Source organism: Podarcis liolepis, assembly GCF_965112155.1.
Source record: "Podarcis liolepis genome assembly, chromosome: 10".
NCBI classification, from domain to species: Eukaryota; Metazoa; Chordata; class Lepidosauria; order Squamata; family Lacertidae; genus Podarcis; species Podarcis liolepis.
The window spans coordinates 45,743,440-45,767,530 of NC_139562.1; the positions used below are offsets into that span (position 1 = coordinate 45,743,440).

The 24,091-nt window shown below is 40.7% G+C and overlaps 1 protein-coding gene across 21 annotated transcripts in view; it reads left to right on the top strand.

Moving 5' to 3' along the window:
* Positions 1–24,091, top strand: part of GRIP1 (glutamate receptor interacting protein 1) — a 344,378-nt gene that overhangs the window by 312,923 nt on the left and 7,364 nt on the right. For 10 of the 21 annotated variants that reach the window (XM_083463371.1, XM_083463367.1, XM_083463375.1 and 7 more), the window contains 9 exons: positions 3,546–3,732; positions 4,293–4,438; positions 5,831–5,911; positions 9,521–9,590; positions 9,834–9,979; positions 13,751–13,895; positions 15,520–15,659; positions 16,186–16,371; positions 21,798–21,954. In XM_083463371.1, the coding sequence (XP_083319497.1) occupies positions 3,546–3,732; positions 4,293–4,438; positions 5,831–5,911; positions 9,521–9,590; positions 9,834–9,979; positions 13,751–13,895; positions 15,520–15,659; positions 16,186–16,371; positions 21,798–21,954 (1,258 nt within the window). Of the gene's footprint in view, positions 1–3,545; positions 3,733–4,292; positions 4,439–5,830; positions 5,912–9,520; positions 9,591–9,833; positions 9,989–13,717; positions 13,896–15,519; positions 15,660–16,185; positions 16,372–21,797; positions 21,955–24,091 lie in introns of all 21 variants that reach the window. The other 11 variants (XM_083463362.1, XM_083463378.1, XM_083463366.1 and 8 more) reach the window with 3 other exon arrangements.

Genomic DNA, 24,091 nt, shown 5'->3' on the forward strand with positions numbered 1-24,091 from the left:
ACTATAGATAGAATGATCCCTGTTGAGTTGGTAGTAAAGGCACCCTGATGTCTGAGCACAGTGTCAGCATAATGTTTTCACTTGCTGTAGGTGGTAGGATATTCCACTGAATTTTGCCCTTAACAGAATCCTGACCCAACTTAATTTGTAAGTTATTCATATTACTTTTCAAGCTATGGTCCAAGCTAACTGACTACGCCTAGTTATTTTGTTGGTGCATTGATCTTTTGTTGCTGTTAGGGTGAACCAGTCAACAGGCTACAAGGAATATTTTCTGAAACTCCTTGATTCAAATCCATGCTGTAAAGGGGTTACTTTGCTCAAATTAACAATAACAGCCCTTTTCACATATTTATTACGCACATTAATGCACCAGTCATTGCAAAACACTTTTTTTGTATTATTGCTAATATTAAATAGGCATGGTTAGAAATTGTTTGCCTCCTTTCACGGAAAACTGATGTTTCCACACAGGAATTAATTGTGTCTGTTGTAAAAATGAGCAGTTGATTAAAACATAGAAAACAAGTTTTCCCTAAAAGCTTTCTCCAGTTCTCTTATTTGTTTATATGTTTGTGGAAGGAAGCAATAAATGCTTGAGAAAACACTTAGGGCCCTTCCAGATGTCCTTTTTATTGAGCATTCATCATGATTTGTGCTCATGATGTTATCGGGGTGGTTATACATGATCACACTTTCGGGACCATTTGTGCCTGTAAGGGTTCTGGGGGCAGTCGTATTGCTTTGTTTGCAATAGGTGCACGCTCGGTAGTTCCTTGCTAAAAATCCTGTAATGTTTGTGTCAAGGAACTACCATCGGCTCAGGGGGGAGAGGGGAAAAGCCGGATGGATTACAGAGAGCCCCCAAAGATCGTGGGAAGCAGCACTTCCTCAGCGGAGGAAGGTAGCTACGCCTCTAGTGGAGAGGAGCTTCAGGGCTCGGAGGAGGCGAGGCAGTGCCAGGACCCCTTGCCTGGGCAAAGTGGGGAGGAGAGAGGTCCCCCGTTACCCACGCCCTCCTTGCGCAGTAGGCTTCCGCGCAGAGAGGGAAGGCGCAGACTGGGCATCAAGAAACTACTCTGCTGGGGAAGGTTTAAGGACCGCCCACTCTCAGATTCTGCCAGTGAATGAGCAAGACACGGAATAGAGGCGCTCTGCATTCTAAAGGTTTTTATCATCAATAAGAAAGCTTTAAAACAGATTATTGAAGCATATTGCCTAATTGCTCTCGAGCAACCAACCGATACCTCTAACAGTTTGCTACCACAAATATTCTGGGATTTGTTTTCCTCTCACTTTTTTGTGTATTAGCACAAGAATGCTCCTCTAAACGACAAAGGTTTGTGGCTAACATGGGAGGAGCATTGCAGAACACTAATAAAGCAGACGGATGTGTGGATGCTCTGATATAAATCTGCCACTAATGTACCATTATTGTATCAATTACATGTTGGGGGGTGAGGAGGGGGGAAGCCACCAATTAGCAAAGTCCCGACATACTTAAAAATCCATACTTAAAAAATCCACACATAAGAAGAGTTGTTTTCTGCTTACATTTAACACTTCATCTCCTTCAACCCAAGGCAACAAGTTTAGCTTGTCTATGAGCTCCTCTTCTTAACTGGAAATATCAAAACAAATAGCCAGCCGTTTTCATCATCTAGCAGAAGTGTGGAAGCCTGGTAGTGCTTGTTATAGAACCTAATGTATTATTTGGCAAATAGTTACTTATACGCAAACACACAGTATCTGTTGCACATACCCTCTTTCTTTCTGTAGCACTTTCAAGGTTTGATGTACTAACAAGTTACTAACAAGACATTTTAAAATGCAAGTTTTAATGAATGTATCTGCCTTGGAAGAGTCTAGAATATGTATGACTGAAGGATGCTATAAAGTTTTCATTGCCCTTTGTGTAGAAAAGTCTGCATACCTAATGTGATCTTCCCAAATGCCTGGCAATAAACTCTGGTGGTGTAGGGAACCATAAACATTTTATTAACAGAAGTTTGCAGTGGCTGCATTACTTATGCAGCTTTTTTCAAAGATACAGCCATAAAACTTAAAGATACCCCACACTGTCATTCAGTTTATTAAACTTGTTTTGGCTTGGTTTGTTTTCCTTAATTATTATTTTTAAAACTCTTAGTTTTTAATGTTTAAAGTATGTTCTTCATACCTCGTGTATTGTAGCTTATTACTGGCCTTGGGCAAGCATTAGTGTCTATATATTAAGGGGAATGTAAGTTGGTGGTTAATGTGCATAACAACCAGCCACTGTGCACATTCACCAGGTCTCATGGAGAATGTGCACATAATCCTCATGGGAATTGTACACAAGCCAGAAGCAGCCCTAGGTGGTGGGTGTGTTTGTGCACACTTTTGTAAAGGAAATAGGAAAAAAGTGTTTCTAAGACTGTCCATACTGACTACAGAATGTGCATATTGCCCAGAGAATGTATGAAATGCAGTCAAGATTCCCCCAGGTCTGTTGGGGATTATGCATAATGACTGGAGAATGTTCAAAATTCAGTTGATATATGCTCATTTCCCAAGGTCTGTTGTGGATTACCTTCCTTCTTACTCCACTGATAGACGCCCTAGCTAGATCAAAGTACCTTCTGCCCCCTTCTTTGTGCCTGTGTATGAAGTAAAAGGGTTTTTAAATAAACCGTACAGTCATTTGGCAACAATTCCAGATGGTCCATTACATAGCATTATTTCTTTGATTACAGAAGAAATGTATCGTTCAGTGAATAACTAGATTAAACTTCGATTGTCAACAATATGGAAAAACAGTATGGAAAAAATATATTTAAATATTGCTCACTGTGTTGATCCTAATAAATAGTTTTTGAGATAGAAATCATTTAATAATAATAATAATAATAATAATAATAATAATAATAATAATTTTTATTTATACCCTGCCCTCCCCAGCCAAGGCCAGGCTCAGAGCGGCTAACAAGCAATAATAAAAACAAGTTGAATGAATACAACTTAAAAACAAGATTAAAATACAACATTAAAATATTGAAACATTAAAATTTTAAAATGCAGCCTCATCACAGGAGGAGAAAGGAAAAAGAAAAAAGAAAGAGGGGGAGGGAATCAAATTGGCTCCAAGCCAAAAGCCGGGCGGAACAACTCTGTCTTACAGGCCCTGCGGAAAGAAATCAGATCCTGCAGGGCCCTGGTCTCATGAGGCAGAGCGTTCCACCAGGCCGGAGCCAGTGTTGAAAAGGCCCTGGCTCTGGTTGAGGCTAATTTAACTTCCTTAGGGCCCGGGACCACTAGGGTGTTGCTATTTATGGACCTTGAGGCTCTCCGCGGGGCATACCGGGAGAGGGGGTCCCGTAGGTACGAGGGTCCTAGGCCGTGAAGGGCTTTAAAGGTAAAAACCAGCACCTTGAATCTGACCCTGTACTCCACTGGGAGCCAGTGCAGCTGGCGCTTTGATGTACTTGATATATTGATGGGTTTTGTGTCAGAAATTGTTTTAATTTGTGTTGCGTCTTTCTAAATGCCATTGATGTGTTTTATAGTGTCACTAGCTTCTAGCACCGTTGGCCTGGCTGGGCAGGTTGTCCACACAGAAACTACAGAAGTAGTGCTGACAGCTGACCCCATTGTCGGATTTGGAATACAGCTCCAGGGTAGTGTGTTTGCTACTGAGACCTTGTCATCTCCACCTCTGATCTCCTATATTGAGGCTGACAGTCCAGCAGAAAGGTGAGCTGCTTTGAAATGATTGCTCCTAACTTTTATTGCTGAGAACTTATCTCTGGGTGCTTTGGCCTAGTTATTTTCAGGTTTCAGACAAATCATAGAAAATTGGTGGTACCTAGTGAATTTCCTGTCCTGACAATAAGGGATTAAAAAAAAAAAATCTTGATAAGGTATGAGAAGAACAAAAAGTAAAGGTGCCTTTATCTAGACGATTACTTCCGACAGGCAACTGGGAGCTATGTTAATTAGAGATTTTTTTCCTAATGGAATTCTAAATCTTAGTTCAAAGACCTTGATATTTTTGATTCTAAATTGGCAGAAAGTACATCTATCTCTGCTTAGTTTTAGCTGAGATCAAATCTTTAAAACACCAGAGTTTTGGATTATTAATTTCTTAACTGGTACATTTCAAATGTGCTCATAATAAAATCATGAGAATAAATTTAGACGTACAATATTGAGAAAGTTGGGTTTGTTCTATTACCCTTCTATGGAGAAGTGCATTTATTTTGGCTTTGATCTCCCCTGTGTCTGAATGCTCATTTTTTCTCTTTTGTGTCAAGGTGTGGCACCCTACAAATAGGAGACAGAGTACTAGCTATAAATGGGATCCCGACAGAAGACAGCACATTTGATGAAGCTAATCAGCTTCTTAGAGACTCATCTATCACCAGCAAGGTCACTTTGGAAATAGAATTTGATGTTGCAGGTACGAATAATCAAGTATTTTCTCTAACTTGTATGCAAGCTCAACCCTTCACTTTTGAATCTGAAGCTGCTCTCACACATGCATATACAACCTCCATCTCTTTCTGCAATCTTTAATTCATACTGAATATTTCAAAACTCAGGCAGAAATGACAAGTATTCTATTATTTAAGATGTGAAATCAATCTTCTCTTTCTCACATATTTTTGTATATGCCAGTTTTATCCTACTGATTGCTCAAAGACAGAATGCGCCAGACTTTGGGGAAATGGGTACCTGCCGGTTGTGCAAAACAGAAGCTCTAGGGACACAGTATGTTGCTGAAGATTTGGACATAATGTGCAATTTGGAAACAAAGATTCAAATTTTGTACACTGACACGATTAAACTAAGGTGTGCATTTCAAAGCTTGGGGCCTGCTCTTAATCCCCATATGACACCTGCTCCCATGAGGAAACTCCCATTGACTGAAAAGAGACTTGGAGTTCTTAGGTACAATCCCTCCCAGAGTTACACATGTGAGTGTGGAGGGATTGTCATAGGATTAATTGAATTGTTCTTCCCTCCCTCCTTCCTCTTTGTACTTGCACACCACAGTGCAGCCTCTAGTTCAGTGGTTCTCAACTTGTGGGTCCCCAGATGTTGTGGGACTACAACTCCCATCATCCCTGAGCTCTGGCCTTGCTAGCTAGGGGTGATGGGAGTTGTAGTCCAACAACATCTGGGGACCCACAGGTTGAGAAAGGCTGCTCTAGTTGCTGAAACAGGAAGCTGGTACACTTCCTGTTTCCCCATTAAGCTCTGAATCCTCAACCTGGGGCCTGGCCCAGAATTTACTTTGAAGGGCTGGGTTGGAGAACTGATGGGGAGGCAGGAAGTAGCCTCCAGTTTTAGATCACAGGAAATGCTCTGAGATGCACGTACAGAAGAAGGGAGGAAGGCTCCATTGACCCTACGGGAATCTGTGCATGGTCAAATGTGCTTTCGCTGGGAGGAATCCTATCCCTATTTACTGGTAGATGTCTACAGGAAATCCTTAAGTCGGTGCTATAGTTTTATAATTGATCTCTCTCTCTCTCTCTCTCTCTCTCTCTCTCTCTCTCTCTCTCACACACACACACACACACACACACATTTGTGATACCGGCTTTATTGTATGTTCAGGATCCTGTTTCCGCTTTTAGGTCCTTCACTTTAAGAAGTGGCAATATGCAGCATACACAGCGAAATTTTAAATTGTGAACGTTAAAATGAGCCACAATTACTTTGCTTCCTTGACTCAATATTATCTATTATTTTTAATAAACGAGTAATGTGTGAATGATGAAAATGCAATGAATGTGATTCAGCCCAGCATGTAGTATAAATGAAAAAAAAACCCTTTTAATTACAGAATCTGTTATACCAAGTAGTGGCACTTTTCATGTAAAACTACCAAAGAAGCATAACGTAGAGCTTGGCATCACCATAAGCTGTAAGTAAAAGTAGACTTTTGTCATATTTTTTTAATATATGATCCTGATAATATATAATGTTTGGTAACAAAATTATTGCAGATGTATTTTGTACTTCATTTTGCTCTTTCAGAGCTTTTGACCACCCAGCAAATTAAAATTAGCCAAAAGTTCAAGCTAGACCCCATAACCAAATCACTTATTTAGTATAAATTAGATTCTCTGAAGCTTCATTGATAATTAGGAATGAAATTTGAAGGAAATTACAGGCTTATGTCTGTCAGGAGAAAGAGTTGTAGACACAGGATATTAATATAGATAAAAATACAGAACAATGGGTGAAAGAACAAGAAGATTCTTCTATTTGACTGCTATATACTTTTTTTAAAAAAAATGTGCATCTGTATGTTGTGGTTCCTGGAAAAAAACCTTTATCTGAATTTGTACTCATTTTGCCCAGCTGAGATGAGATTAGCTTTGCAAATAAAGGTTTCTATTTTAAATTCACTATCTGTATTACTTCTGAGTCTTTATATTTCCCCTTAAAATTCAGTATTAAATTAATTTCTTGTTTTCTGTTAAACTTTGAGAAGATTGGAAGATTGTTATTCCATCCTTACTTTGCTTTATTCTAGCATTTTTCTTGTTTAAAGTTTTAAAATCATACTGCTGAAATGTACTGGGTATGGGTTATAGAGATCCTGAAATTCTTCATTTGACACTTGCTTTGTGAGCCAATGCAGTTTAGAGTAGGGTAGTTGTTAACTTACCCAATTCAGGCGGATAAGATGGGATGACTGATCCTCTTCAGAATTTGCAATCTGACAGATTCCATCATTATGGTTTGAGGGTTTCAAAACACAGATAAGTACCAATTATGAGGTGGTCTGAGGGTTGCCCCAGTTACATGAGGAGAGTAGCATGTTTTTTCTTGTGCAATTGCTCCTGGGCTCAATGGAGTACCATTATACTCCATCATGTGGCAAGGAGTCCTTTTTAGGAGGTTGAAGTTTGAGCCATTGATCTACTATCAAGTAGACACGCAGTGCTTTTTTTCTAGAAAAATAGGTGCCAGTATTCACCATAAGCTTGTTACAGTAAGTGTAATTCGTTTTAACAAAAACAAAAAAGAGGTGCCATACTTTTGAGTGCCCCATGAAAAAAAGCACTGTATACACTGAAATTAAAAACAATGTTACCATTTATAATTTCAGCAGAGTACAGAATAGTGATCTGTTTTGGATACAGGTTTTCATTAAACAATAAACAAACAAAAAAGCAACCCTGAAGTTATTTGTACCCAATATGATACAGAATATGCTATACATACTACCATTATATTTAAAACTGAGTTGTTTTTTAACAAAGAATACTTAGGAAAACATCCTTTAAAGGGTATAAGGAATTCCAGTTAAGTTTAATTTGTTTGCCATCTCAATTGATTTTTAAACTGAGGAATGCAGTATAGATTTTTATGAGATCAATTTTTATAACGCGAACTACTTTATCATCTCAAATACTTTGAAAAAAAGGGCATTGAAAAATGTCGAGAAAGATAAATGAGCTGATGAAATATCAAAATAATAGTTTCCTACAAGTAGACATATACTGCACTCTATATCTCATGGGAAAGGTGACTCGTAGGTTCTGTTCTTCATATCAGCCATGAGGATGGACTCAAATGGGTCTTTGCAAGGATTTAACATTTCTCATATCTGTATTTGCAAGATCATATTCGTTACATGTAGGAGGAAGTTGATGTAGCTTAAGAGCCAGTGTGGTGTAGTGGTTAAGAGCAGTGGACTCATAATCCAGTGAATCGGGTTCGATTCCCCGCTCCTCCACCTGCAGCTGCTGGGTGACCTTGGGCCAGTCACACTTCTCTGAAGTCTCTCAGCCCCACTCACCTCATAGAGTGTTTGTTGTGGGGGAGGAAGGGAAAGGAGAATGTTAGCCGCTTTGAGACTCCTTAAAGGGAGTGAAAGGCGGGATATCAAATTCAAACTCCTCTTCTTCTTAAGATTCTGTTTAAAAGGGCATGATACCTTTGTCACATCACAAGTATAAAGCCATCTTTCTGACAATATTAGGAAAGAAGTAAGAGTTTTTTAAAGTTCAGTTCCAGCCATGTTTACTCAGAAATAAGTTCCACTACATTTAGGCAACATTCGCACCATACATTTAAAACGCTATTATACCACTTTAAGTAGTCGCACCTTGCCCTAAAGAATTCTGGGAGCTGTTTGTTAAAGATGCTGAGAGTTGCAAGAAGACCCCTATTCTCCTCAGAGTGTTACAATTTCCAGAGTTCCCAATGAAGAGAGATGGATTGTTAAACCACTCTAGTCATTGCAACTCGATAAGAGGGGAATATGGATCTCCAAAAACTCTCAGCACCCTTAACAAACTACAGCTCTGAATTTTTCTATTGGGGGGGAGGGGGGAGAAAGCCATGACTGTTTCAAGTGGTATCTTAGTGCTTGAGGTATATGGTGTGAATGTGGCCAAAATGAACTTTACTCCCAGGTAAATGCGGCTGTAGCACTGTAGCTCTAGACCGCTGAACTGTTTTTGTCAAACATTGAAACCCTATGTGCTCTTACCAAATTCCATTGATGCAGTAAGACTTAACTTCGGAGTAAACCATTGGGATATTGATCTATCCTGCATGCAAGGATGGGATAGAACAGGAAATGTTTTAAAATAGGAAGCTGGGTGTATGTTCTTTCAATAGGAGGAATGGGACAGCAAGAATGTGAGAGATACCATTTCAAAGTCAACCCTTTTGCAGTATGAATTGTAGCACAATTGCTGCATAGGTCTATTTCAATGTGGGCACAGAGTACATCATTGCATGCCCTCCCTACTGTGCTGTTGGCACAGCATGATGCCTGAAAAAATAATTTTATTTTATTTGTTTATTTAAAATGCTTTAGGCCGTGTTTTAGGGCAAAAGGCCTCTCAAGATGGCTTATGCATAAAATATGACACAGCAAAGCATATTTAATAAATCAAACCAGTACTAAACAATACGAGAGCAATCAGCCCAAATATGTTGAAACCCAAAAAGAAGATGAAACCAGCAATCCAACAAGCACCCTTCAAGGGAAGAGCAAGGAAAACAGATGCATCTTCAGAGCTTTCTGAAGGACCTATAATTACAGGGTTTGCTGAACCCCAGGTGGCAAGGAGACCCCAGAAATGCAATATTCTCTTCTCTCACCCAGTAATATAATAAAATTAAATTCCAAGGTTCATCTGAATTATGAAGCTTTTATGGTAACCTCTGATACGACCAGTGAAGCAAATTGTATACATGTTTAAGAAATTGAGGGGTCTGAGTTCATAAAGATTGCTCAATATTCTGTTTTGAATGAAACTTTGTTTCTATGAGAGCTGTGCCACACCAATATTGATAAGGCACACCAGTTATATTTTAGGACGAAAGGCTTAGCATATAACGGCACCCCACAAATGTGCATTACTAGGAGTATTTGCTAGCATGGAAACACCCATGTATAATAAATATTGTACATAAAAGCATTGACATTAATTAGCATATGCTATATGGAGTTTTGAGAATTGTTTTAAATTTAAATGCATGTATGTGTGTGTATTACATATTTCAGCTCCATCTAGTCGAAAACCAGGAGACCCTCTTGTTATTTCAGATATTAAGAAGGGAAGTGTTGCACACAGGTGAGTAATTTCAAGTCAGAAAAAAAAAAGTTACGTTGGTTACTCTCACACTCCCTAAGTATTTAAATGATCCATATTTCTAAATTAAGCAAATCCTTCCACTGGAGTAATGTTGCTTTTTAATCTCCACTGTGTGTTTTTTAAAAAAATATTTCATTTAAAAAATAAAATCATTTGCATGAATAGATGTCTAGACAGCATGTGCAAGTCATCAGTTTTGTAATGTGTCCCATTTGTTAACAGAACTGGAACATTAGAACTAGGTGATAAATTGCTTGCCATAGATAATATTCGACTAGACAACTGTTCCATGGAAGATGCAGTTCAAATCCTGCAGCACTGCGAGGACCTTGTAAAGCTCAAGATTCGCAAAGATGAAGATAACTCTGGTATTCACAGTGAGCTGGCTTAAAAACCTATTTATGTACATTTATAACCACTTGTGTTAGTTGCAATCTCTGTTGTATAATCAATGGATGTTCTTTAATATTATTTTTAAATATACAGAGAAAAGGTGCTGTCTATATCAATACAGATATTTTTGTATTCCATGACTTACTTCCAAGATTCATGCAACATTAGAATATTTGTCATTGGTCCATGATAGGACTATGGCACAGCCCCTCACCACAGAGAGTCATGCATGCTTGTTTCAGTGCCACTGTATTTAAAGCAGAAATGTCACCCCACCCACCCTCCAGAATTTCAGACGTGATTTTGGCCCAGCTGTTTTAGAGGAGTACACTCAGTGTAGCCTGTTTCTTTGGGATTCCTGGCAAAGCATGAAATCCAACTCCCCATAACTAAGTTAATACTCTAGTCCAGTGTTTCCCAAACATTTTTGGGCAACGGCACACCTGCTTACCGGAAAAAAATCTCGCGGCACACCACCATTAAAGCCCCGCCCCGTGACGTCAGCGCGCAGCGTCACGCGGGGGGGGGGACGCACAAAAGTGAACGTTTTTTCCCTTCCCCTTGCCGGGGTGGGAGGAGGCAGCAGAGCGAGGGCAGCTGAGGCGGCGGCGGCGATAGCGGGCGGAGGAGGAGCCGTCGCCGGGAGTTGCTGCTGCTGCTGTTGCTGCTGCTGCCCGGACATGCCGGCCTCCTCCTCCTCCGCTGTCTCGCGCTCCTCCCTTTTGCGCGAGCTGCCCCGCCGCTCGGCACCACCACCGCGGAGCCGCCCCCGGCTCGACGCGGATCCTCGCCGCCGCCGCCGCCTCTCGCCGCCCGACTTGCCCGCCTCCCTCCCACGGCACACCAGCCGGTGTCTCACGGCACAGTAGTGTGCCGCGGCACACCGGTTGGGAAACACTGCTCTAGTCCATACGCTCCTCACAACAATATTAGACACGCTTAATCATCATACAAATGTACATTTGGAGAAAATTTTGTTCTCTTGTTTACTCACTCTAATATCACTTCTTTTGGGCAACATAAAAATTAATAGATTCTCAGTCACAGGAAGAGACAAGAGCATCTCTTTTGGCATTCTTAGCCTTAAGTTTTGTTGGGGAAACAGATGGTTCCCTTTCCACAATTACGCTTTACTCCTGTCAGTATTTTCCTTCTGAGACCCCCATGTATAGAGCAATATATTATTATTATTATTATTATTATTATTATTATTATTATTATTATTATTATTATTATTATTTAATAAATACTAATTAAGATGATCCTAGTGCTCCCAGGTAGCAGAGTCATAAGCAGAAAACAAGTGTAGCTATTTAACACTTGCCATATTATCATCAGGTTTTTCTATCTAAAAGGCAAATTCATCACCACCCAAAGTCAGCCTGAATTAAAGCCCATGTCACCAGATTCCCTGACCTTTAGTAACTGCTCATTTCCAGTCCAATAACTATTATGATCCATCCCAATCTATGCTTGCTCAGAAACGGCGTACAGGGCCTTCTGATGGTTACAAGCCCTGATATGTACATTTTAGTGTGAATTAAAGCAGTTAATAATTGCCAGCCTCTTCATTCCGCGGCTAAATTAATACTTTGCATAGATTAAAAACATTTATTTTATAATACGGGGCGAATTGTGTGTAACTACATGACTACCAATTAAGGTCTGCTAGATGCAATTCATCTATTATGTGTGCTTAGTAAATTATCCCATTTAAATCTAGGTACAAAGACAGATTACAGTCGTCATAAAACTAATATTTCTGTACAGTTTGTGTTAAGAACAATACTTCATTAAGTTGCTAGTCCATAAACTGTTGTCATAAATTATTATTTTTTAAGCTGTTGCATGAAATCAAAAGAAACATAATGTAAGCAATTGGGGGGGGGGGTAATTATGCACCAACCCACCATTGCTTCTCTGCAGTGCCGTCTCCTAGGGTCTGGCATTCCAGCACCCGGAAACAAGCTGCATGCCCCTATGGAAAGGGATGTGAGGGTGCCAAGGCAAGAAGGCAGTCCTCCAGCCTAGAGGCACATGTTGGGGGAAGCAGGCTTAGTTTGAAAGACCCATATAATAACCAAGAGGGGAAAGAGAGACTGGAACCAGAAGTCTTGGCTTCTTGGGAAGTAGATGAGAGACAAGGGTTTCCCCAGTAACGGTGATGTAACTCTGGCGCACACAATAGCCAAGCTGGAAATCTTGTGCAGAGAAAACAATAAATTCCTACTGTAGTCACATATTAGGTAAAGGGACCCCTGACCATTAGGTCCAGTCGTGGCCGACTCTGGGGTTGCGGCGCTCATCTCGCTTTATTGGCCGAGGGAGCTGGCGTACAGCCTTCGGGTCATGTGGCCAGCATGACTAAGCCGCTTCTGGCAAACCAGAGCAGCGCACGGAAACACCGTTTACCTTCCCACCTGAGTGGTACCTATTTATCTACTTGCACTTGGACATGCTTTCGAACTGCTAGGTTGGCAGGAGCAGGGACCGAGCAACGGGAGCTCACCCCGTGGCGGGGATTCAAACCACCAACTTTCTGATCAGCAAGTCCTAGGCTCTGTGGTTTAACCCACAGCGCCACCAATGTCCCTTAGTCACATATTACCTCTTTACTAATCAGCCTATCCACTTTGCTGAGTCCCCCTGAAGCCTTTGTGGCTTTTAGGTATTGGGAGTGACAAGAATAATCAGGGACCACAACAGTTTTTAAAGACACATATATAAATGTCTACTAAAATGATAGAATCGTTAGCTTTTAGTAAAGCGTTTTTACATGAAAATGTTACGGAAAAAGCAGCTGAGCCCACTCAGCTGGCACAAAGGAACAAACGAAACAGGAGATAAATGTGATCCCCCTATCTGTACACAGTCCCTAACCTACACTAGGCTTCATTCATTCATAAGCTCCCTCCAGATCAGACCTGTGCGTCTGCCTTCTTGCTGTGAAAATTAAAAGTTGCCCATATCCAGCAGCTTCTGCCCCTGCACTCTCCAGTTCACAAGCTCCAGGAAGCGCAGGAAATTTTAATACCAAGCTCTACCCACCAGATCACAGGCTTTAAGTGCTGACCTTCACATCCTCAATGATTTAGCCCTTCCCATTTGAGCCCCAGGGTAGGTCAGCTAGCGAATGTTAACCCCATAATCCCCAAACACATAGACAAGCAGAAGTTTACATTTTCATGCAATACAAAACAGCCTATCAAAGCGATGTCCACGCAACAATCCAAATAAGCAATGTTCATTTCTTTTGCACGTACAGATGGCTGCCCAGCAGCAATATAAAAAATTAGATAAGCAAAAATGCCCACTTTCAAGTGTTCAAGCGACTGTTACTATTTTCAAGCAGAAAAGTATTTGCCAGAGACTTGATTTCTCCCCTTGGTAACCAAAATCTGTTTTATGAACTTGGGGGGGGGGGAATAACCTGGAGGATAAATGTTACCATATTTTTTGCCTTGCGGTTGTCTCTGTTGTAGGGGAATGCATGAAGGTAAAAGTTCACTTGGGTCTAGTGTCAGGTTTTAAATCCTGGTTTTGCTTCAGTGGATGGGAAGGAGATTTGATGTTGTTGCCCGTGAAGTCAAGTGTAGGCTTCAGAATTGAAGTGGCTAAGATATGTATTTGAGGCATGAAGCTTTTAGGATGCACACTGTGATTTCTGACCATTTGTCTGAATGTATTATTCTTTTCATTCCTTCTTTCATAAGAGACCAATTGCATCCTCTTGGCATGTATTGCAGATGAACAAGAGAGCTCAGGAGCAATTATTTATACTGTCGAGCTCAAGCGCTACGGAGGACCTCTTGGGATCACTATTTCTGGTACTGAAGAGCCCTTTGATCCTATTATCATTTCAAGTCTTACTAAAGGTGGACTAGCTGAAAGGTAAATTGAAATAAAGATATTCATAGTTCTGCTATTTACTGTGTTCATTCATGTGTGACAATTCATTCAGTCATATGCAATCATTCTTCCTTAGAAATCTGTCTGTTCTCCACAATTCATAGCAAATGAAATACTTAATGATGTTCAGTCTTTTTTTGCTGGTGTTATGATATGAGGCTGTTGTTAAATCTAGAACATAGTTTTGCAATAGTTATTGTCACTATAAATCACCTAAAGAAAGCTTCAGGCATGCTTACCTTGTGATGATATTAATAACTTAAAGAAAAAAGGTGTTGCATTCTTCTTATAAGGTGGGTGTTTCTATATACATTGTTACATAGTTTTGCCTGTCTAGCTATATTTACCATACGTGACATATATACAATGTGCTAACCATTACATCTTCCTCATTCCCTCTTTATTTTCTTTTAAAACCCCATGTACTAATAAGCATTGCTGTGCCAGGATAGGATCTTGAAATGTTCTTAGCAATTCATAAACCAAATATATCACTTTTTCTGAGGGCAGTCGTTGGGAGAAACATTCGTAACCCCATTTAATTTGAAGCCAGTAGAATTCTAAAGGTGAATAGCAATCTCTTGGATGTGGGTGCAGTTGTCAGAGACTGAAATGAGAAGGGGGAAGGATTTTGGAACCTGTGTTGAAACAAGGTGGTCAAAATGCAAAGCAATCTATTGGGCAGTTCTGGGGTGTGTGTGTGTGTGTGTGTGTGTGTGTGTGTGTGTAAAAGAGTGAGAAGGGTGGTCCTGCTTCCTGAAAGCATCTAGGCTTGCCCTATCAGAAAACTGTGGTGTCTGGATGCAGAGGATCAAAGACTGCATGTGTTACGTGTCCTTGTTCTGCAGCCGCAAGAATCTCTGGTTAATTCCCTCCTGAAAATCATGTGCTTCCGGTGATTGATAAGATACCCCCCCAATTCAGCCACCTGGCAATAGGACTGCAGAATGGTTTTGGAAGAGCCTTGGTAAAAATATGGGAGTTACAGGTAGCTTCAGTGGAGAACTCACCTGAAGGTGAATAAGTAGTTGTTCAGGATCAGTTTCAGAGTGAACTGAGTTGTGTCATGATGATTGTCCAGGCATGTCAACAGATAGGTTCTAACTAAGTTGTCCATCCTAATATGCTCCCTAGCTATAGTTGTGGCCCATTTAATCCATCTATCAAGATATACCCCTTAATTTACTTCAGCTGATCATGTGAAAATATTGTGATGGTTTGTGCTATCATTGCCTTTTGCCTCTTGAATGGAAAATATCAATATTTGCAGGCACTAAGAAAGTAGTTTCAGTAAGCCTTCTGAATGTGCAGCTTTAATCCATGGCGTTGTCATGTTGAAGGGAATGATGGGTTGTTGTTGTTGTTTTTTCTTGGATGTCAATTGGTTCTCCTACCAGCTCTGAAAACAAAGATGGCCTGGTGATCCAAATAGCCTTAGCAGCAAGAATAGAATGACTAAGTAGCTCCATTCATCTTAAACACTTTAAATTAAATGTGAAACCCGAGGAAAAACTGCAGACACTTTTGCTTATCTCGTATATGTTAAATGTTTGGCTCAGTTTCCTTTTTACTGAACTTTTCATGTTTTATTTAACTCATGTTTCAGGACAGGTGCAATTCATATCGGAGACCGAATCTTAGCAATAAATAGCAGCAGCCTGAAAGGAAAACCTTTGAGCGAAGCCATACATTTGTTACAAATGGCAGGAGAAACAGTCACCTTGAAAATCAAAAAGCAGACAGATGGTGAGTGTTGTCTCAGGTATTACATAGGGGCCCTTCTACAGCCATCAACAATGCATACGTTCATGAAAATGGTATTTGGGTCATTGGAACGCAGAACCAAATGCACAGGTACAAGAATGGTTGAACAGAAGCACTTCAAGGCCTACAAGATATTTGCAGTCACCAGTGCAGTAATGGAGTCAAACAAAAAGAGAGTCAATTATCTCTTTACAACAGTAGTGTTACAGTCAAATTTGGGAAGTAATAAACGACTCATTTGGACTCCTGTGGGTCATTCAAAGAAAAAAAGAAAAGTATTAAGTCACAAACCCTACACAGAAATGAACAATGAACAAAAAACAGAGGTACAGATCAGAGCCAAGCCCACGTTTATGAAGGATGTAGAAAAACCCACCCCCAGCTCATGCAGTTTGTCTGTCTTAGTTTTCTTGCTTGCCGAACGTCCCTCCATGCAAATGAAGCTGCATATCTATCTGATTTTCCAACCAAGTTTTAATCTTTTTTCCTACCATTTAATTCCTACCAGCATCAAGTCCCAAGAAGTTTCCGGCCTCTGGTCACCTAAATGAATTGAGTGACGCGGAAGATGACACAGCCACCACACAGAAACCTGGCAAACTGTCAGAAATATACTCCACTACCGTCCCAAGCGTAGATAGTGCTGTGGAATCATGGGATGGCTCTGGAATGGATAACAGCTATGGAAGTCAAGGTGGGTTTGTGCATATCAACCAGCACATGTAACATGGGAAACCACTCCACAGGAAAACCTTCTAAGCCAACTTTGTTGTGTCTCAACTGTGCCGCCTCTGTCTCATTAAGACAGCGCCCTTTAGCACACTCTGCTGCCTCTTGCATTCAGCTAACCTTGGTCTCACTCTTTCACGACACTGTGACAGGTTATAAAGCATATATCAATATACTAACAGCCTTCTGCTAGTTTTACTGATGTCTGAATAGCCAGTCCATAGCTCATCCACAGCTAAATGGGTTTATCCTTCAAGCTTAGATTAATAAAAGATGCAGAACACATTGAAGGTGTTCATTAATTTGAACATCTGAGGTGCATTCATTGTGATTTTTAAGCTGGCTATGGTAAAGATTTATTGTAAACTGCCAAAGGGGGAGCATAAAGAGATTATTCAGTGATTTGTTACCCTTTTGTTTCTCCTTCATCCCTTGACATTAAGATGTCAGAGGGCTTTCAGAATAATAACTGGTTTTAGGAAAGGTTTTGAAGGGAGGGGAGGAAGAACCAGAATGGATTTTCTTTTACCTCTTCAAAGATCCATGCTTGTTTTTTAGTATTTCACCTTTATTTTAAAGCACTGTCATTTAAATCTCAGGGTAAAACTTTCAGCCCTGGAAGTGCAGGTTTTTATAAACATCCTGTGTTGGAAAAATGAGGACTTCTAAAAAAATCATATTTTACATTGGAATATCAAACAGAGCACAATGGCATTCAAATGCCAACTAGAGAAGTCATTGTTTCAAAGATAAATATTCTCCTTCCCTTACACATTTTGCACATTCCTTCAGAAGTATTTTTGGACCCACTCACCCAGTAACTCTCTGCTGCACAAGAAGATGTAACGTGTTCTTGGCCACATGATCATATGAAGATCATAGAAACATACCTGCACACCAAGACATCTGAGCCACCAAGCTCATGAGAATTGCTGTCGCTGTGCCTGCATTAAGCCCCCTTTTGCTTCTCCATGTATTTTGAGACACATGCATGGCAGGCTGTGAAGAGTTCCGAACAGATCTCTCCAACACAACAGCAAATAAGTTTCAATATAAGTAAGCGCAGAATGATGCACATCAGGGCAAAAGGACACGCACTCCTAAATTCACATTCATGCTCAACTACTAGGAAAAGGATACTAAGGTTATGGTGGATTACTCACTGAGAAGGTCAACTAGCAGTAGTAAAAGTGACAGATTCCATATTAAATAGTTTACAGAATGTATTGCCACAAAATGTTGCATTGGTTGTTACCTAACATGGCTTTAAAGGGGTATTTGTGGAAGATAGGTCTATCTGTGGCCATTGGCCACAATAGCTCAATGGAATCATTGTAGCTCTTCAGGAGATGGAGAAATTTCTGGGTTAGATAGTGGGGTGGATTGTTTGCTTCATGCTTTACGTCTGGAAAGATCTGATTAGTCACTATGGGAATCATAGTCTAACTAATCATGTTAGTCTATATAGACTTCTAGTGGAATGGATGACCAAATCAGCTGCTGTGCAATGTTTATCTTCTGTAATAGGAAATGCAATAATTCTTTCTTTGTTGTTGGCATATGGGTGAACTAATGTTGGGCACTTTCAGTAATGATCTTTCATTTACTGCATAGTAAATGACACTGGAAGCAACTGTCATTTTCTTTTTTGCAAAGTTCCTTTGGAATCCATTTTATCCTAGCAAGAAAGAAAAATGCTCAAGTTTCCTCCTTAAACATTGTTAAAACAGGGCAGGGGCAAAAGAGCTTGAAAGTCAAATACGAATACTTTGAAGCTCAGAACAAGCAACTAAAGCTATTCTTTAACAGCAGTAGTAGAACGAAGCATCGTATGTAATGTTGGGTATCTGATTTCATGTCAGGAAAAATTCCCAGTTGTAAAAAATATATATTTAGCAATTTCATTTTTGCTAGACATTGTGTAGTTAGTCTTTCCTTTGAATTCTACAAATATAAAATGTTGCTATATTTTTAATTTTTAAGAGCGACAATTTGATTTATTTTTATTTGTGTGCCAGAACTCACTGTTCTGCTGTCATTCCACATCCCTTCTGAGGAAGGCAAGTCTCAGCATGCAGCCATCATTTAGTTTACACGACAGTAAACAGCACATGAATCACACACAATCCCTGCAGACCCATTTGCTCATCTGTCTGAAAAACTAATGAAATATTGAGCTGTGAATATTTTATTAAACGGAAATAGTTCTGTAAAATCTCCAGGAATGGTCAGCAACCCATCATGGGCGGCAGTAGACATTTTGGTTCAGGTCAGGGGAGGGGAGTGTACAAGCCTGGATAATAGAAATTCAACTCAGTTCAGTAGTTCAAGTATAAGGTTGTGCATAGGCGAGGGGGCAGCTATTAAGTATTTTTATATCACCTGCCTTGGTAAATCATTAGATAAAAAAAGATTGAGGAGGGGAGAGTTTTTGTTTATCTCAAAATGACTACCCAAGAGCTAATTTCAAAGAACTCATGCCATGTCATAAGGTACGAAATGTGTTGATATCTACACATCTTAGAAAAGTGTGGCATTTCCAAAACTCTCAGTCTTTTGGGCAACTGCTGGGGCCTTTAAGCAAGTGCTATCCCATCGCCCCAACTCTTTTCTGTCACCATAAATAACATCATACTATATATTGGTGAAACTAGCTGCATCTGTTGGGAAATTATGTACATAATTTCAGCCTATGTAGTCTGATTGACTTTGTTAGTGTTGGCCTTCTTCTTTTACCCCTCCCAAAAGGAGTAAGTGAACTATTAACGATGTCATAAGCTACATAACTGAAGCCGGTACCACTTGGAAGAAACTACCTTCATGCATTGTGAAATGGTCTGATTTGGAGTGGCCCCTATGAAACAATAGGATTGTTTCACGGGGGCCACTCCAAATCAGACCGTTTAATGTGGTCCAATTTCCATGGTGGTGACAATTTCCATTGCACTGAACTGGAGCTATGCATCTTGGATATTGCATCTGAAATTATCAACTACCTTAGCAGTAAAGTAAAGAGATTTTGAGAGAACCCCATTTTGGTTTGTGCAGATCCATGAATTTCTGCAGCCTTCCTTTATTGAGATACTATTGGTATATATAGCAGGCTTCCTCAACCTCAGCCCTCCAGATGTTTTGAGACTACAATTCCCATCATCCCTGACCACTGGTCCTGCTAGTTAGGGATCATGGGAGTTGTAGGCCAAAAACATCTGGAGGGCCGAGGTTGAGGAAGCCTGGTATATAGCCATTTTCATATATTTAGACAGGTGGAAACTTATTTATTTGTCCAGTCCTTTGGAACCTAATGGTGTTGATACAGGTCAGAATTTAGTGCTGTTTTTTATAATGGATGTATGATTGTATTCTGCTTTGTATTATATTTTATATAGCTGCTTATATTGTATGCTGTGTTGCAAGCCACCTTGTGCACCAGTTTTGGGGAAAGGGTGAGGTATCATTGGCTCCACATATCACTACCTTACAGACTCACCTAATAATTGGGAAATGTGTAGTTTGAAGTTGAAGTATGAGTGGGGAATAGTCAAATCCGCGAGCAGCCGAGTTGATGGATAGTTCCTGCCTTGTGCTGCACTTGATAGCTTTACAACCCTTTCTATACTGATCTTCTATTTTTCTCATTAAGTATTTAACATTGCATCAAGCCGACAGCTTGAATGAGTTACTTTAGTACAGCAGTTCCCCTCCACCACATACAAATGGGAATCCTCTGTTCTGCAGTCTTTGCTTTTAGTTAAACTGCCCTGAGAATATAATGTGCTACAGCCTGCACAGATCCTCTCAGGTATTTTGTCTATGGCCAAAGTTGCGTAAAGATGGAAGTGCTTACATTGGCAAGTCATTAGCATAGGAAGATGATAGTTTTCAAGACAGCTCATTATTTTATCTCACAGCTTATAAGAGCCATTATAAAAAGATGCCCTTGGTCTTTCACCTTGCTGTTTCCATTTCAGTTTTTGAAGTATTGGCTGGTTTCTGTCCAACTTTTCCAGTTCAGATTCAGTCCATGTCTTTTCCTAATGGAGATAAATTTAATACTTGCTAAACAGGATAGCCTGATAACCATGTTCCCAGTACAGTGGTACCTCTGGTTAAGAACTTAATTCGTTCCAGAGGTCCGTTCGTAACCTGAAACTGTTCTTAACATGAGTTAAGCTAATGGGGCCTCCTGCTACCACTTTAGTTACTGGGGCCTCCTGCTGCTGCTGCCGTGCCGCTGGAGCACGATTTCTGTTCTCACCCTGAAGCAAAGTTTTTAACCCAAGGTACTATTTCCGGGTTAGTGGAGTCTGTAACCTGAAGCGTCTGTAACCTGAAGCATCTGCAACCTGAGGTACCACTGTAATCTGCAGTGCACGTACAGTTTAGGTGACCTTTGTTTTGGTTGCCTTACTTAACATGATAGTGATATGGCCTATATATATTTTTCCCATAATATCTATGGTTTTTACATACTCCCAATTCTGCAGTATTCTCTGCTTTTCAGGATCCCCATCCTACCAACCGCTCATTCCATAGCTGGGTGTAGAAGCTTGCACACCACAGCATGTTTTTACTGTGTGTGAGAACCTGTGATGGTAGTGCAAGGCTACTTTAGCAGAGATGCTGCCCTCTTATCTGTTCCCCAGCCCAGCAAAATGGGATATTACTATTGAGCCGGAACACTGCAAGCAGCAGCTAGAGAGAAGGGGCTGCTCCTTATCTGCCCTTCACATGAATGCCTAGAGAAATATTACCTATTCTGTGTCCACAAGACTGCTAATGGATCAAATGGAAGTCTGCACCCTGTTATCAATTGCATTTCATTTATAATGGAGTGCCAAAATATCAGTATTTTAGGACATCACCAAAAAATGTAATATGTCAGCATTGGTTGCTTTACATCTCCAACGAAGAATAACACGTGCAAATAAGGGGCGTTGGTGTTTGGTACCACCAAAATATATAGAAACTTTCTTTTAAGCTTGTACAGAGAGTTTGTTGTGTGACATGCTGCATTCCCAGACTCTGACTGGAATATATTGCCTTGTTTCTTTGTTATAATTACTCTGCTACGAGTTCTTTGATATCATCTATGTCAGGTCATTTCTTTATCACAGATTGAGAAGGCCAGGTGAGTTACACTTTTGAGACTCGGTGAAGAATTTGATGTTGGTTCAAATCAGTCTGTTTCCTAGATAATTCTGAGCAACTCTCATGGCCTCAGTTCCACATGCATGAAATGGGAACAAGGATGGCTTTAGCTCACATAATTGCTGGAAGAACAATGAAATAAGTTAAAAGACATTGTGTTATTAGGGGTGCAATGTAGTGTTATAAAATATTTTCTTCGTTTAAAGCATCGCGGTTTTACAAATATTGTTAATATTTTAGGTCCCAATTATCAGGCTTCAGGATACAACTTCAACACATTTGAATGGAGGAGTCCAAAACAAAGGAGCAGTTTATCCCCTCCCAACAGGCCCCGAACCAACCCCTTCCATAACACAGGGCTAAGTGATGATGAATGGGATAAACCCGTCGCAAGCAGGTATGTTTTGCGCCTGTTACTCAATTTATCTTTGCAGCAGCAGCGTTCTTTGTGAGTACATACACCACTTGCCTGGGCTCAAAACACCAGTTGCCAGTTTATCCTCCACTACTGAGATATTTACAGTTCATGCTGCATGAGATTTATTAGGTTAGGTTAGTGACATTCATGAAAGGTTATGATGCTGAAAGCAATACATGTTCACTCGGTGAAATTCTATGCATAAAAGGATAGATCATTGGTTCTTGTTAATGCAACAATTAAACTGAAAAAAGGTCCTTCCCCACCCCCCTCCTTTGAATGTTGTCAGAGTCTTTTGTTTCCCTAATCTTGTTCCACGCACATCAACATTTGACATAAATGTAGTTTCGTACACACGCATCTTTGTAGGGACTGGTTCTTCATTATCTGTGTGTAGTGCGGTTGCAATTTCCACATGGTCAGTAGCCATGGTGCCCCTTTAAGAAAGGGGAGCCATGTGGGACAAGGGGATGAAGCAGCTCCTTAGAGCCCAACCATCTGGTGTGATCTCCTGTTCTGAAATGTTACCAATGACAATGCAATTCTTGTCAAGCCTTCGCCCATCTTGGAGAGGCTCTGGCCAGGAAGCGTTGTGTCTAACCAAGACAGAATAAGTCAATGGCTTGACCCCTTATTTTGCAGAGTAAGCAAAAAGCATGGAAAAGAATTTGCCCAAAGCACAGGTGCTGGCAACAGATCCATGTCTTTATAGATGAATGGAGCAACAGACCCACTTTTCAAGTGGGTTGGGTGCAACTTAAAGGGTCAAGGGGACACATGAGTGTGAGTGCTGAACCCCAAACCATTCCTCACCCATTCGCTCCACTGGCTCTTTAAATTGCACCCTATCCTCTGTGCAGACCCACTTTGAAGAGCATGGGGTTTGCCACTGTCACACATAGTTTGTGTTAAAAAATCAATAGAACGTCTGTGCTCTGGTTCCCAGTTTACTTGCGGTACTTCAGAGAATTGCCTGACGCTGCTGGCCTTAGAAGAGTTTTGCTGTAACCCTCAGACAGGCAGCATTATTGCTAGTTTCTCCAGCTGACCTACAGTCGAATCAATAGTCTTAGAGAACACATAGAAAGTGTTACTAGTGATTACAGCGTGACTTGAATAATTCCTCTGCCCTCCCCACCAAAAAACACACACACTGTCCCAAACCATTATCTCCAGTGTCCTCGTGGGAAATGACTTGCTACACTGGCTTTTTTATCACTTTGGACTCATGAATCCATGATAAACCTAAAGGAAGGTGCCCTAGTTTGTCTCTGCTGATAATGAAGATGCTCAGTTGCAACTGAACCTGATCCAAAACCTGGGGTAAATAGCACTAAAACCCACACATCTGTTCCTCCAGCTGATGCCAAGTCAATCAGAAGCTTATTTTCTGAGTTAATGATTCCCACACATGCATCCAGAAATGGATACTAATTTTCCCCCCCACACGCAGCCAGTCTCTCTGCATGGCCTGAGATTTCTAAGCATTCATCTAGTTTCTGCTTGGTTTGGGGAACCGTAGGGTGCCGCCATATTGTTAGGCTGACAGCAACTTTGGCGAGTGGTAGGTTGGATGCAAAGCAGAGGCATACTTACCCCAACAGCCACATGCCAAGAAAAGTCCATGTGCTAATCCAGTGGTTGGCTAATGCACATCTTGGGCAAATCTGGGCCTAGGTTCTGGCTAGCACATCTTAAAATAGGGATTGAAGGAATGGTGATCAAATATGGATTGATCCCCAATGGTGATGGGTGGGGAGACTGCACATTTCTAATGTAAATACTTTACAGATATTGGGGGGACTGAACAATCCTGTGGCTGGGAATCTGCAGGCCCTAAGCTCTGTCCCTGATTTGCCAACAGTTGTTCCAAATCACCCAAACCTTTCCCAGTTCTGGGAAGGCAAGGAGAAAACAGAGCAATCTCTTTCCTACCTTTTCCCTTCTCCCACTTGTCAGTAGGAGGGAAATTGCTTGTGCCAGATCCTGTCCCTGGATAGATTTCCCGAATGTTTGTAGCCGGTTCTACAGAATTGAGGGGCCCCCCTCCTCCATTGCACCTACACACGACTCCATTCTATTTATGGAGATGCATAGACTCTACTTCTGCAGCAGA